Here is a 16,551-nt window from a genome sequence, read left to right as displayed (position 1 = left end):
GTGTGATATGGACACGCTGCAGCGAGGAGGCGGCTGGAGGAAGTGAAGAAGTGATGTGGCTAGGGGTAATGTGTGGTGTAAATATTATGCAGAGAATTCGTAGTGTGGAAATTACATGTGGAATTACTAAGAATATTAGTCATAGCGCTAAAGAGGGGTTGTTGAGGTGGTTTGATCATTTATAGAGAATGGAACAAAGTAGAATGACTTAGAGAGCGTATAAATCTCTAGGGGGAGGAAGGCGGGGTTGGGGTCGTCCTCGAAAAGGTTGGAGGGAGGGGGTGAAAGAGGTTTTGTGGGCGAGGGGCTTGGACTTACAGCAAGCGTACGTGAGCGTTAACGTTAGATAGGAGTGAAGGGAGACGAATGGTTTTTGGGTCCTGACGAGCTGTTGGAGTGTGAGCAGGGTAATATTTTGTAAAGGGATTAGGGGAAACCGGTTAACTAGTCAGCTCACACACTAAGGTCCCGAGTTCGAATCTCCTCCGGTACGCCTGGAAAACATTAGGGACGTATTTCCATAAGACACTCGCTATCCCTGTTCACCCATCAGTAAAATGGGTACCTGGGTGTTAAGTCGACTGGTGTGGGTCGCATCCTGGGAAAAAACTGACCTAATTTGCCCGAAATGCTCTGCCTAACAAGCGGCTTTCTATATAGTAGTATATCACTGATGTCATCTATGACTGTATACCTTGTACATGTACTTGTAGTAAATAAAGATATTATTATATTATTTAAAGGAGGGGTTTGGGATATTGGCAGTTTGGAGGGACATCTAAACTGTCGTATCTGAGCGCCTCTGCAAAGACAGATTATGTATGAGTGATGGTGAAAGTGTTGACTGATTATTATTATAATCAAGGGGGAAGCGTTAAACCCGTAGAATTATACAGCGCCTCGAGAGGGGGGAGGGGTTGAAGGTATTCAGGCTTAATTTAGAGAACTGAAGCACAGCTTCAGTTACCTAGATCAAGAGCCCCTCACCAGGGTTGATTACCTTTGAAGAATCTCGAGTTTTTTTTCTTTTTGGGTCACCCTGTCTCGGTGGGAAACGGCCGACGTGTTAAAATAAATTAAATATATATATATATATATATATATATATATATATATATATATATATATATATATATATATATATATATATATATATATATATATTATATATATATATATTATATATATATATATATTATATATATATATATTATATATATATATATATATTATATATATATATATTATATATATATATATATATATATATATATATATATATATATATATATATATATATATATATATATATATATATATATATATATATATATATATATATATTATATATATATATATATTATATATATATATATATATATATATATATATATATGTTGTGTGTGTATATATCCAGAAAGTAAACCAAAGTATCCTAGTGTCCAAAATGTGTTTCATACCTGTGTTTATGGTACCTTTTTTTTTACTATCTGCCCCAGTTTTCTTTCCACGAGTCAATTATAATCCTATAATTAAAATAATGTCATTTCTCTTTCGACATGCCCTGGGAAGACCTCGAGGAGCTGCCGAAACACTGTCCATGAGTCAAAAAATAATAATGGAGTTATGTAAGGGCACGAGCAGCAGTTATCGTACCCCCTCTACCACCACTCATATTTATTGACCAGTGGTGTGCCAGACGTGCTGGAACGACTTATTTTCCTACCATACTCCGTCACGACATTTACATGTTCCGCTGCCATGTGTGCATTCTCTTGTCCAGGAAGGCATGTCTCTTAGAGTTAATTAAAATGTAAATATATTCATGACATTGATTACAATATATTTCCTGTTTATATCTCTAACCAGCAACTCCTTGCAGATTTCACCTGTTGAATTGCATTTCTTTACGTATTGTTCTTTTACTAGCAACATAGAACACCTGAGGATATTAGTATATATAACAATAAGTATATATAAGAGGTAAGAGCATGGGGTTCCCATCAAAGGAGAGACAGGAAGCTGCAACGCGTGTAAATAATATCAGTGGCGGTGCGCGTGGCATTGGTAGACTGGAAGGTTGTGAGTGTCGACCTGGAGTGTTGTGGTGGTGTGGCCAGGTAGTGCAGGTGTTACAGTGGGTGAAGCAAGGTGGTGTGCTGCCCCCGCCTCTCTGTCTGTGTGTATGTCTGCCTCTCACACTCGGAACCCTCCTGGCGTTGGAGTTACTTTCACAGGAACTGACGTGATGGTGCTCCAGTGATCTTTTGCTTGCGGTTAGAAAATCAGTGAATATGTAAATACAGAAAGTCAAATCAGTCATTAAATAGAGATTTCATACACTACCTCTCAAGTTTTTCACAAACTGTATATCCAAAACTAACACTTAGAACATATTATAATAGGAAATACACTACTAGGCTGATGTAAACATTTGTTAAAAGATGAAGTAATGCAGTAGTCTGACATGAACCTGTGTTAACACCAGAAACAATTCACTAGGCTGATGTGAACATGATTTAATACTAGAAACAATGTACTAAGCTGACATGAACGTGTTAAAACAGGAAGCACTCTACTAGGCTGACCTGAACTTTTGTTAAAGCAGAAAACAGTCTGGTAGGCTGATGTGAACCTATTTTACAGCAAGAAATTGTCTTACTAAGTTAACGTGCTTATAGGTAGAGGAAGTGCTCAGATTAAAAGAAAAAAAATCACTCATTTGTAGAAAAGCCCAAAATGAATAGCGAAATCGTCGTGAAAAAGAAAAAAACTAGAATATCCAGAAATTCCAGAATTTAATTTGGAAGTGTCGTGAGGGAGTGTCAATGCATGTGAAGGAGGTTGTTATGTGAGTGTCAGGCCAGAAGTCATGGCTTCTGGCCAACTGTGAAAGTACTCAGTGAGTGCACTGTTACCTTTCACGTTATCATCACTTTCAACAGGAATATTAACTTAGTTGTCAGGCTGTGAACCATCTTTATTATTATTAATATTAATTACAATAACATATTTGTGTATTGCTTCTTGTAAATTATTTTGTTATTATTAGTATGCAGAAATATAAATTATTCCACACTGATAGGAATGAAGATGCAGTTACTCTGTATGTTAGGGAATATTAAAACTGTAGCATCAGAAATGATATAAAGGCAAGAGGGACGGAAACTATATGGCTGCAAGAAACTCCTGCCATATAGGGTGCGAGAAACTGATTTTAGGTGTAATCTACAGACCTGAAATTGCTAAGGCGTCTATGTACTAAACTGCCCTAGTGAGAGATTTCACCTTCAGCCAAATTGATTGAAACAATATAAGTGGAAACCTAGAGTCTAGCGACTTTCTAGAAACAGTCCAGAATTGTCTTTTACAACAATTTGTGACAGAGCTAGCTAGAGGAAGTAATTTGCTGGACTTGGTTCTGGCAAAAAAAAAAAAAAATCTCTAAAGTTTATGAAGTACGTGGAGGGAGTGATTACAGATTACTTAAGTTTTGAAACTTTATTACAGTTATTTAGTAAATTGTATAAAGTTAATGTTTCTGACTTTTTACAGATATTAAACTAGACCGCTAGATAAATTGATGAGTTACAAAATGACGTGAGTAGAATTTTAAAGCCAAAACAATAGTTCATATATGTACGTTGTGAGCACCATAGTCGTGGAGATTTTCAAAATCTCCGCGACTATGGTGCTCTTCGCACCTACTCCTAGGTTGAGGGACTGATTACCTCATCTTCTGTACATAGTTCTACTGTCTTCAAGTTATGTCCTGAAAAGTAAAAGGACACAAGTGCAACTAATGTGACATTTATTGTGGCAACGTTTCGCTCTCCAGGAGCTTTATCAAGCCATAATCAATGGCTTGATAAAGCTCCTGGAGAGCGAAACGTTGCCACAATAAATGTCACATTAGTTGCACTTGTGTCCTTTTACTTTTCATATTGTCGGTAATTCTACCAACTTTATTACAAGTTATGTCCTAGAATTTGTATAGATAAAGCCACTGGATGGCGAAACGTCTACAATAAAGATACCCAGATGTTGCACATGTGTCTTAATTTCATATTACAGATGCGCTGGAAGCATGACTATGTTGATTCCCTGTATCAGAACTCATTCTTGTGAAGACGAGCTAAAGGCGCTGAATTCCCACTCTCTGGAAAGACCTAAAATTAAGGATGATATGATTGAAGTATGCGAATGGAAAATTGGAATAAATAAATAATGTATATGTAGAACTCGCAGCAATGGATTCAAATTGGAGAAATTTAACTCGACTCACGAAATCGTAATGACACGATTGCAAACAAACCATACCACGGGCGGGGTTAGAACCCGCGATCAGGGAGTCGTAAAACTCCAGACCGTCGCGTTAGCCACTAGACCAGCTAGCCACAATAAGATTCATCCAACTAGGTATATTTCTACACCATAGGAAGGTTAGCACAGGCACCACTGTCACCACAAATTGCAAGTTTTTACAGATGAATCTCCAGCTAGCGTGGCCGTGACGAACTCTAGCTCAAGTCCCCTCAAAGCCGTCAACATGACTCACGGGCGGGGTTCTAACCCCCGCCCCCCCTCATGGAAGGTTCCTTGATGTTGGTGAGGGGCTCTTGATTTAGGGAATTGGATCTGTGCTCCAGTTCCCCGAATTAAGCCTGAATGCCTTCCACATCCCCCCCTCCCCTGGGCGCTGTATAATCCTACGGGTTTAGCGCTTCCCCCTTGATTATAATAATAATAATCTAACCCCCGCCCGTGATATGGCTTTTTGGAGAAATTTAGATTAAAGGATATAGGAAAATTTTGACATTTAAATACGGAGTCTGGTAAGCTTTCATTTGTACAAACACTATTTTTTTTACAATATTTAAAACAAATATATATATATATATATATATATATATATATATATATATATATATATATATATATATATACACTTTTTTACAGTATGTACAGACATGTATAAGCAATATTTTTTTTTTACAGTATGCACGATATCTCATCAAGTTTTGCGTGATGTTAAATTTTAAAAAAAATCATACAGTCATCAGAAATACTCGTCCATCGAAGGACAGTTTTTTTTTTTTTCTTCATAAAAACAAGTTTGGTACACACAAAACGGTAAACTTTTAACTCTACGAAGCGGCAGTGTGGCCGCCATCATGTGTAGCACAATTCACAAATAACCTGCACATAGGAGGGGCTACCTACGACGTTTCGGTCCGACTTGGACCATTTACAAAGTCACTGTGCTCCAAGTCGGACCGAAACGTCGTTGTAAGCTCATCGTATGTGTGGGTTATTTGTGTTGGTGTAGCTACGATATTGTGCCTTGTTGCTCTTTAGTACACTTAACACGCACGAGGAACACTGCAGTAAGCCTCCTGGCCCATGCTAGACAGGTCCAACTCAAGCACACCTTCACCTACTCATGAGTAAATGGTACGGTGATATCGACAAACTGGGCAGATTGGACACTCGCCTACTCATGTACCCGTCTAACCCATAGTTCTTGCCTTAATAATGCTGCCTGGGAGTTGGCTCCAGTCATCCACAACTCTGTTGCCAAACTAGTACTTTTGTTTTTTTAAATTTCAATTTCTTCAACTTGAATCCATTGCGGCGATTCCTGTCTCGGTTAGGTATTTTCAACATTCTGTTTATATCTCCTTTATTTGTTCCTGTTTTCCATTTGTATCTTTCAGTTATATTTCCCTTAATGCTACGTCTTTCCATTAAGTGCAAATTCAGTGTCCTCGGTCTGTCCTCGTAGGAAAGTTTTCATATACGTGGAATCAACTTCGTCATCCTTCTCTGTATATTTATCAGCGCATTTTGTGTCCTTTCTGTAATACTGAGACCACGACTGAGCATCATTATCTAAATAAGGATTTACCAAAGATATATAAAATTATTTTTAATGTTTCTTGATATGATGCCAAGAATTCGATTAGGTTTGTTGCAAGCGCTTGCGCGGTTATAAGAACATAAGAAAGGAGGAACACTGCAACAGGCCTGTTGGCCCATACTAGGCAGGTCCTTTACAATTCATCCCACTAACAAAACATTTGACCAACCCAATTTTCAATGCTACCCTAGAAATAAGCTCTGATGTGAAAGTCCGACTCAAATCCAACCCCTCCCACTCATGTACTTATCCAACCTAAATTTGAAACTACCCAAAGTCCCAGCCTCAATAACCCAACTAGGTAGACTGTTCCACTCATCAACTACCCTATTTCCAAACCAATACTTTACTATGTCCTTTCTAAATCTAAACTTATCTAATTTAAATCCATTACTGCGGGTTCTCTCCTGGAGAGACATCCTCAAGACCTTATTAATATCCCCTTTATTAATACCTATCTTCCACTTATACACTTCGATCAGGTCTCCCCTCATTCTTCGTCTAACAAGTGAATGTAACTTAAGAGTCTTCAATCTTTCTTCATAAGGAAGATTTCTAATGCTATGTATTAATTTAGTCATCCTACGCTGAATGTTTTCTAACGAATTTATGTCCATTCTGTAATATGGAGACCAGAACTGAGCTGCATAATCTAGGTGAGGCCTTACTAATGATGTATAAAGCTGCAGTATGACCTCTGGACTTCTGTTGCTTACACTTCTTGATATAAATCCCAGTAATCTATTTGCCTTATTACGTACGCTTAGGCATTGCTGTCTTGGTTTAAGGTTGCTGCTCACCATAACCCCCAAGTCCTTTTCGCAATCTGTATGGCTAAGTTCTACATCATTTAACTTATAAGTACTAGGGTTATGGGCACTCCCAAGCTTCAGAACCTTGCATTTATCTACATTGAACTGCATCTGCCACTTTTCTGACCAAGAATAGAGTTTTTTTAAATCCTCCTGAAGTTCCATAACATCTACGTTTGAATCAATTATCCTACCTATCTTTGTGTCATCGGCGAATTTGCTCATATCACTAGTAATTCCCTCATCAAGATCATTGATATATATTATAAACAACAACGGGCCCAAGACTGATCCCTGTGGAACGCCACTTGTTACAGATCCCCACTCGGATTTAACCCCATTTATGGACACTCTCTGCTTCCTGTCAGTGAGCCATGACTCGATCCACGAGAGCACTTTTCCCCCAATGCCATGAGCTGCCACTTTCTTTAACAGTCTATGGTGCGGAACTCTATCAAAAGCCTTACTAAAATCTAAGTAAATAATATCAAATTCTTTATCGTGGTCAACAGCCTCAAAAGCTTTACTGAAGAAAGTTAATAAATTAGTTAGACAAGACCGGCCTCTTGTGAATCCATGCTGAGTATCATTAATCAAACTATGCTTATCGAGATGGCTTCTTATAATCTCAGCTATAATTGACTCTAGTAATTTGCCTACAATTGAGGTCAGGCTTATTGGGCGGTAATTTGACGGTAACGACTTGTCCCCTGTTTTAAAAATAGGAATTACATTAGCCATCTTCCACATATCAGACACTACACCTGTTTGAAGAGATAAATTAAAAATATTAGTTAATGGTTCACAGAGTTCCATTTTGCATTCCTTAAAAACCCTTGAAAAAACCTCATCAGGACCCGGCGACTTATTTTGCTTCAGTCTGTCTATCTGCTTCACAACCATTTCACTAGTGACTGTGATGTTACATAATTTATCTTCTTCTAGCCCACTATAAAAATTAATTACTGGAATATTGTTAGGGTCTTCCTGTGTAAAAACCGAGAGAAAATAATTAAAAATCGAGCACATTTCATTCTCTTTGTCAGTAAGGTGCCCATAGTTATTTTTAAGGGGGCCTATCTTATCTCTAACTTTTGTTCTATAGACCTGGAAAAAACTTTTTGGGTTAGTTTTAGAATCTCTAGCAACTTTAATTTCATAGTCCCTTTTAGCTTTTCTTATCCCCTTTTTAATGTCCCTCTTAATGTCAATATACTGATTCATAAGATGACCCTCACCTCTTTTGATACGCCTATAAATTCCTTTCTTATGCCCTAGTAGATATTTGAGCCTATTCATCCATTTTGGGTCATTTCTATTTGATCTAATTTCTTTATATGGGATAAACGTTCTTTGAGCAGCATGTATAGTGTTCAGAAAACTGTCATATTGATAGCTCACTTCGTTACCCCAGTCAACAGATGATAAGTGTTCTCTAAGCCCATCGTAATCTGCTAAGCGAAAATCTGGGACTGTTACTGAGTTATCGCTACTTTCCATTCAATGCTAAATGTAATTGATTTGTGGTCGCTAGCACCAAGTTCCTCTGAAATTTCTAAATTATTAACAAGGGATTCATTGTTTGCCAGAACTAAGTCAAGCAGGTTATTTCCCCTTGTAGGTTCTGTCACTGCTTCAGAAAACAATCCTGAACTACTTCTAAGAAGTCGTATGATTCTAAATTCCCAATCAAGAAATTCCAATCAATATGACTAAAGTTAGTCTCCTAGAATTACTACATTATCGTGCCTTGTGGCCCTAACAATTTCCTCCCATAGTAGTCCCCCTTGGTCCCTATCTAAGTTTGGGGGGACGGTACATCACTCCTAAAATCAGTTTTTCATGCCCCTCTGAAAATTCTATCCAAACAGACTCTGTATGTGTTACTTCAGACTTAATACCCGTTTTTATGCAACAGTTCAAGCGATCTCGGACATACAATGCCACCCCACCCCCTTCCCGATACTTCTATCTACTTGGAACAATTTAAAACCCTGAATGTGACATTCCGCAGGCATGTCTCGACTTTTAGAATTAAACCACGTCTCGGTTAAGGCAAATACATCAATGTTACCTGCACTAGCAACTAATCTCAACTCGTCCATCTTATTCCTAGCACTACGGCTATTAGCATAATAAACATTGAAAGAATCTCCTTTCTCTTAACCCTTCCTGCTCATTTCTGTTTTTCTACTAAACCTATTGCTGTCCTTATCACCCAATGTCACTGGCTTTTCAATATCTACCTCGTTCTGCTTATTACTAGTTCCCCTAGAACTCATAATATTACTACACTAGGACTTCACTGTTTTCCTGCCAAAACCCATACCACTAACTATTCCTAGTTTAAAGTCCTAACAGCTCCCTCCACTGCAGTTGCCAGTGCTCCCACCCCAGACCTAGATAAGTGAACCCCATCCCTGGCATACATGTCATTTCTGCATTAGAAGAGGTCCCAGTTGTCAATGAATGTTACCGCATTTTCCTTACAGTATTTGTCCAGCCAGCAATTGACACCAATTGCCCTAGACAACCATTCATTTCCAACTACTCTCCTTGGCAAAATACCACATATGACAGGGTTCCCACCCTTCCTCCTAATTATTTCTATTGCTGACCTATACCTGCTAATCAGGTCTTCACTCCTACGTCTGCCAACATCGTTGCCTCCAGCACTGAGACAGATAATGGGATTGCTCCCATTACCTCTCATGATGTCATCCAGACGGCTAACAATATCCTCCATCCCAGCCCCAGGAAAGCAAACTCTGTCTCCTACTCCTGTCCTTCAAGCAGAACGCCCTATCCATATACCTAACTTGGCTGTCCCCAACAACAACAACATTCTTCCTTGGTGTCATTCGTCATGACGTTCCCAGTAGTTGACTCACATTCGTCGGGTAGCACTGAGAATGTATTCAATTCAATTCAGTTCAAAGTTTATTCTCTATAAAGATTACAATGTTGAATTTACAGAATTTGGTTGTTGTGTGGTTTACATGTAGTTAAATAATAATTACAGAGTGTACCACTAGAATGCCTAGCATGGCTAGGCATTTCGGGCAGACTTAGTTTAATTCTTTATTTTAAAATATTACAAATTATGAGGTAAGTTGGTATTATTGTGAGTTTAGCAATGTGAATGCTTTTGTTTTGGCACAGTACATAGTTTCAGTATTGGAATATCATAGGATTCATTATTTTAAGATTGAGATTAATATTTCTGTTTATGGTCAAATGGGTGAGTGAGTGTAAGTGTGAACCACCAGGTGGTATTTGTGTAGTTAGTTGATGGGGTGTATCAGGGAGATAAGATGTTTTCTAATGGTAGTTTTGAAGGTGATGAATGTGTCTGCAGTTTAGAGTTCTCAGGTAGGGTAGATGTTTCCACAACAGTTTCCACAGCAGTCTCTTTCTTCATCGTTTCTACCTTTCCATTCGTCTTCTTGATCGTCAACTTCATTCCCTGCTGTCCAGCCACTGACCAGTTTCCTTTCTTGACCTGAGGACTCAAAACAGGAGGACTACTACGAATCTTCTTGTTTTCCTCGGTCAGTCGCCGAATCTCCATCTTCGCCATCCTCAATTCTTCCTTAAGCTGTTGGTAAAGTTGCTCGATGGAGGGCATCTTGCTTCAATTCGTAGAGAGCGCGCAAACAGGTCTTCACAGAGCTAAGTACACGTCACCACTGAGCTAAGTACACGTCACCACTGACTAAGTACACGTCACCACTGATAACCAGAACTATTTTTTTTTTCATTCACTTTTGATTAAGATCTACATTATTTACTTCATACGTGACATAGTTATTTTCCTTTCCTGGTCTGCATTGAAGTGCATCTGCCACTTATCCGATCACATCAACTTATCCAGGTCATCCTGTATCATTCTAGTGTCATCATAAATGATTTGACAGCTAATTTGAGTGTATTCGGCAAATATGTTGCTATTCCCTTGTCTGCCCTCAAGGGAGGTTCCTTGACGCTGGTGAGGGGCTCTTGATCTTGGGAATTGGATCTGTGTTCCAGTTCCCTGAATTAAGCCTGAATACCTTCCACCCCACAGGCCCTGTATAATCCTACGTCTCAGTGCTGCATCAACAGTTACTGATTCTGTCAACTTTCCTACAATTAAGGCTCAGCTGGCTGGTCTATAATTTGAAGTTAAGGATATATCTCCCACTTTGTAAATGGGTATAGCATTTGCTATTTCCATTAATTCGGTACGATGCTTTTTGTAGTTATATGTTAAAGAGACTAGGTTCTTACATTCCCTAAGAACTCTTGAAAACAACTCATCAGGGCCCAGCGAATAGTTAGAGGACCATGATAATGCATTATTTATTTTCGTCTTGCCCAGTATAATTATTGATTTCTGGTATTTCATATATATCTTCTTGTGTAAAAACAACCAAAATAGTGTTGAAAATGGACCCTAATGGAAATAAAGGACCCCAGTGGAAATAAGTCACTCTGACTTTTTTGGGTTATCCTAGGTTCTCTACACATATGTTGCTATGTATGATAATCTATGTAACTGTATTTGTGTATACCTGAATAAACTTGCACATTTCTTTGCCACTAACAGTAAGCTGTCCTGAGTCACATTTTAATGGGCCTATCCTTTCCCTAATCTTATTTCTGAAAAAAATCTAGATTGATCTTTAGTTCTGAAATTTCATATTATCTTTTAACTTTTCTTATATTTTTTTTTAACTTCTGTCCATTGTTTATTTGTGGCCATGTATGCTCAAAATTTCTATTAGAAATATATGCAGCTCAATCACCTTGAGTAATGTTTTAGAAAATGATATATATTGGCCGTCATCAGGATCACCACCTGCCTCCCTCACGATAGTCTCCAGTCAGGTTAACCCTCTACACTACTAGGGTAATCACTTTCTCCAAATTCTTCATAAATTCTTAAGATTGTCTATCAGAGAATCAGTGTTTTGCCAGAACCAAGTCCAGGATGTTATTACTCTAGTTGCTTCTAACATATTGTTTTATAAATCGGTCCTAGGCCATATCAAGAAAGTCGCTAAACTCTGTATTTCTTGTCAAAGTCCTCCCATCGATTTTCCTTTCTAGATGTCTTAGCGATTTTGTCCCAAAGAAGTTTACGATGGTCACTCTAGATTTGGAGGTTTGTACATCACATCTAACATTGGTTTTCGTGTCCTTCGAGAAACTGCAATCTAAGAAATTCCCTGATTGACCCATCTTCATAAAGCTTCTGATGCAACACAAATAACCCGCACATAGGAAAAAGAAACTTATAACCACGTTTCGGTCTCAGATTTTCCCCAAACATACATATCAACTTCACCTCCTTTCCTATAGACTATCAGTGTGGAACAATTTATACCCCTGTATCTGGAATTCAATAGGCATGTCCTTAATTTTCGGACTGAGCCAAGTCCGAAAAATAAAGAAAAGGACGGTACACTAGTGTACCGTCATTTTCTTTATGAATATATGTTTTCAAGAACCACGATTTCTATATTGGAGGGGGAAGGGACTTAGCGGGGTCTCTGGTTTAATGAGGGGCTAGGAGACCTGTTTTGAAGCATCGTTATTATATTTACCGTTTTTCATTTACGTAGCTTTAAAGAGCTAAGGGAATTTTTGGGAGCTGAAGCCTCCTCCCCCTCATGTCCCTCCCTTGTCGCCACCACCGTCAATAAAGTACTCTGATGTGATAAGTACAGGATGATTACGATCTTACGTTTTTGTGGTATGGACAGAAACGGTTGAGCGTCTATAAACAGAGGGTACTACCGTAAGTATAAAGGCTACTTACTACAAGCAAAGGGCTACCATCAGCAGAGGGACTTTTTCTGATTTGTTTTTACTTACACTCGCTTTTTTTTAACGTATCTATCGGTTCTAAATCAGTTTTTTTTCACAAGTTTCACATTCACAGCCGCAGTGAAACACAGTATCAGGATAAGCAGTGGTGCCACTGTAAACCGAGCACCTGTATGAACATAATCCTGAAGTGATATGCACATCTAAGCATGACGAACTGTTTTTGCTCAAGCCTCCTTCAGCCCCATGATTAGAAGAAATTCCGAAGAGCGTCTAAAAACTGGCTGAAACGTCTAAGTTTTCCATCGTGCTAGTTAAAACTGCTATATATGCATCCGTTTTCTGGTTAGAAGTCACCATGTTCGTGAAGTTATTGGTACTGAAGGTGTGGGATGTAAGGGTAGGTTATGGTTCATTTTTTCTCTAATTTAATAACGATTTTGGAGGCTTAACATCCTATTTTAGAAGTTCTCGTACCTCTGGATGTGGGCAGCCTCGTAGTCTTGAAGGTAAACGAGGAGTATGCGGGACAGAGGGAAGCTGAAGGTAGTGCACTGACGAACTCTTGCAAGCCAGTATGTGATCAGCGGCCCGGTCTGAGACCAGGCCTCGTAGTGGATCAGGGTCTGATCAGCCAGGCTGTTGAAAGGCGGTTAATTGTTTATATAACGAAATTGGTCAAAAGTAACAAGAACGGATTTATGTCCAACATGAGGCTTGATGCGCACTCATCTCAACGTAACCAGAAGGCTAAAGGCTCCCAAATTTAAAATAACAGTAACCATTGCTTCTGTCCGGTTGTGTTGCGAGTGACTTGTATTGAAATGAGTTGTGGTGGTGCTGAAATAAGCTGTAGTGTTAAAATAAGTTGAAGAGGTGTTGAAATAAGTTGTGGCCCTGTTGAAATAAGTTATAGGGATGTGGAAATTAGGTTTTAGGTGAGTTGGGGAGAGTTTTAGGGATTTAGGAATGAGCTCTTGGGTGTTGGAGTTGTCGAGACATAGGAATGAGTTATATAGATGTGGGAGTGAGTTTTAGGGATGTGGGAATAAGTTTTAGAGGTGTGGGAGCGAGTCGTAGAGGTGTGGGTGTAGTAGATGCGTGGAGTGAGTCGCAGTGGCGTTGGAGTGAGCTGTAGCCATGTGGTAGTGTGAAGATTGAGACACTTATGCAGCATATGGGAATCTTTATTCAGGAAACGTTTCGCCACACAGTGGCTTCATCAGTCCAATACAAAGAGGAAGGCGTAAGGAGAGGAGGAGTATGAGGTAATCAGTCCCTCAGCCTGGAGTCGATGTGTTCAGTCCATCAATCTTGTAGATTGATGGACTGAACACATCGACTCCAGGTTGAGGGACTGATAACCTCATATTCTTCCTCTCCTTACGCCTTCCTCTTTGTATTAGACTGATGAAGCCACTGTGTGGCGAAACGTTTCCTGAATAAAGATTCCCATATGCTGCATAAGTGACTCAATCTTCAACTTGTCGGTTTTTCAAACCATTCATCACATGTGGTAGTGTGTTATAAATTGTAGCCAGAAGACTTTAAAAGTCTCTACCGTATTATTATGATGGTATCCAAAGGCAGTTTTTTTTCCATTAATCAACAGGTCCACATTTCAGGACCTCTCAGTAAGATAAGATACATTAAAATATCCGAACAGGTGTTCACCTGACAACTTAGAAGTGATCATCTGAAATCATGTTACAAATATCAGCTTGGTTATACGAGATCATAATAGAAAGTTGCTGAACCTCGTTCATATTTAAGGTGTTTCCAACTAGTGGTTATATAGTGTTTTAACTAGTGGTTAATCAGTGTTTTAACTAGTGGTTTTATATAATGTTTTAACTATTGGTTATATATAGTGTTTTAACTAGTGGTTATATAAGGCTTTAATTAGTGGTTATATATAGTGTTTTAATTAGTGGCTATATAGTGTTTTAACTAGTGGTTATATATAGTTTTTTAACTAGTGGTTATATATAGTGTTTTAACTAGTGGTTATATATAGTGTTTTAACTAGTGGTTATACAGTGTTTTAGATAGTGGCTACACAGTGTTTTAACTAGTGGTTATACAGTGTTTTAACTAGTGGTTATACAGTGTTTTAACTAGTGGTTATATATCGTTAAATGAAGATTAAAAAATCAGATCTACTAAGGGTTATTCTCTTGTTTATTTAAAAAGCAAGGTGCTTTTATCTTGCTTATGTACAAAGTAAAATGTTTTTCTCTTGTTTATTTACAGTCTTGTTTTTCTTATTTATTTACAAATAAAATGTAAATAAACAAGATAACATTTCATTTGTGAATAAACAAGAGAAAAACGAAGTAAAATGTTTTTCTTGTTTATTTACAAAGGCAAATATTTTTTCTTGTTTACAAAGCAAATTTTTTTCCTTAAGTAAAAAGATTTTCTTCTATTTTTTAATGAAGAAAAAATTTTAATTCATATTTGCAAATCAAGATTTTTTTTTTTCGCAAAGTTACAAGATAAACATTTAGTTATGTTTTTTCCAAGATAAGACGAAGACAAAAATTAATGTAACTGAATGATAAATTACAGAAGGTAATTTTTGGTGCATTATCTTTGTGATGTCAAAGTAATTTGTAGCTCCTGCAACGTTTGAGGGTAAACTTGTGATGTTTTGCAACGTTTGAGGGTAAACTTGTGATGTTTTGCAACGTTTGAGGGTAAACTTGTGATGTTTTGCAACGTTTGAGGGTAAACTTGTGATGTTTTGTAACGTTTTGAGGGTAAACTTGTGATGTTTTGTAACGTTTGAGGGTAAACTTGTGATGTTTTGCAACGTTTGAGGGTAAACTTGTGATGTTTTGTAACGTTTGAGGGTAAACTTGTGATGTTTTGTAACGTTTGAGGGTAAACTTGTGATGTTTTGTAACGTTTGAGGGTAAACTTGTGATGTTTTGCAACGTTTGAGGGTAAACTTGTGATGTTTTGTAACGTTTGAGGGTAAACTTGTGATGTTTTGCAACGTTTGAGGGTAAACTTGTGATGTTTTGTAACGTTTTGAGGGCAAACTTGTGATGTTTTGTAACGTTTGAGGGTAAACTTGTGATGTTTTGCAACGTTTGAGGATAAACTTGTAATATTTTTTCAACATTTTAAGGTAAACATTTGATATTAAATAATTAACGGTACACTTGTGAAATTCTTAAAACGTTAAAGATAAACGTATAATTTTGGAATGTTTACAGGTAAACTTAGAAAATTTTGGTACGTTTGAAAGTAAACGTGTGATATTTTGAACTTTTAAACGTAAACTGTTTTCATATACCGTAGCTACCACTGTGTTAGAGCCGAGTGATTGTTCTTTAAGGCCTAAAGATTTGTGATTATAAGTGTTGAAAAGACTGTGGAGTTCTACGTTGTAGAGTGTCACTCAAGGTCGAGGAGTAACCCATGACAGCAGACTGCTGAAGGATCAAGTAGAAGAGACAGCAGATAAAGGAGGCAGTCAGCAGATAGGCGCAGACATGAGGCGGGACTCGACAACTCTGCCTGGTAATGTTCTTCAGCAGCATGATGACCCGGAGCAGCCTACACCCCACCCTCGCACCTTCATCCAGACTCCCGTCTCCAATGGGTAAGTTACTCCCTCTCATGGATAAGTTGCTCCCTAGCATGGGTAAGTTACTCTCTCTCATGGGTAAGTTACTCCCTCTCATGGATAAATTGCTCCCTAGCATGGGTAAGTTACTCTCTATCATGGGTAAGTTACTCCCTCTCATGGATAAGTTGCTCCCTAGCATGGGTAAGTTACTCTCTCTCATGGGTAAGTTACTCCCTCTCATGGATAAGTTGCTCCCTAGCATGGGTAAGTTACTCTCTCTCATGGGTAAGTTACTCCCTCTCATGGATGTTACTCCCTAGAATGGGTAAGTTACTCAATCTCATGGGTAAATTACTCCCTTTCGTGGGTAAGTTACTCCCTCTGGGTAAGCTACCCCCTATCATGGGTAAGTTACTCCCTCTCATGGG

General features: G+C 38.3%; 1 protein-coding gene across 6 annotated transcripts in view; it reads left to right on the top strand.

Annotated features, from left to right (window-relative positions):
• The window catches only part of LOC128693519 (patched domain-containing protein 3-like), a 518,850-nt gene that overhangs the window by 141,740 nt on the left and 360,559 nt on the right, over positions 1 to 16,551 (top strand). Inside the window, exons 1-2 of one of the 6 annotated variants that reach the window (XM_070097293.1) lie at positions 2,120 to 2,151; positions 15,768 to 16,156. The exons of 1 other annotated variant lie outside the window; for it this stretch is intronic. In XM_070097293.1, coding sequence (XP_069953394.1) covers positions 16,047 to 16,156 — 110 coding nt within the window. In that variant the 5' untranslated portion in view covers positions 2,120 to 2,151; positions 15,768 to 16,046. Of the gene's footprint in view, positions 1 to 2,119; positions 2,184 to 2,254; positions 2,277 to 15,767; positions 16,157 to 16,551 lie in introns of those variants that run through there. 4 more of the 6 variants (XM_070097291.1, XM_070097290.1, XM_070097292.1 and 1 more) reach the window with 4 other exon arrangements.

This window comes from Cherax quadricarinatus, chromosome 57 (assembly GCF_038502225.1).
Source record: "Cherax quadricarinatus isolate ZL_2023a chromosome 57, ASM3850222v1, whole genome shotgun sequence".
Taxonomy (NCBI): domain Eukaryota; kingdom Metazoa; phylum Arthropoda; class Malacostraca; order Decapoda; family Parastacidae; genus Cherax; species Cherax quadricarinatus.
Note: the sequence above shows the minus strand (reverse complement) of the source record. Positions and strands in the feature narration are given on the sequence as shown.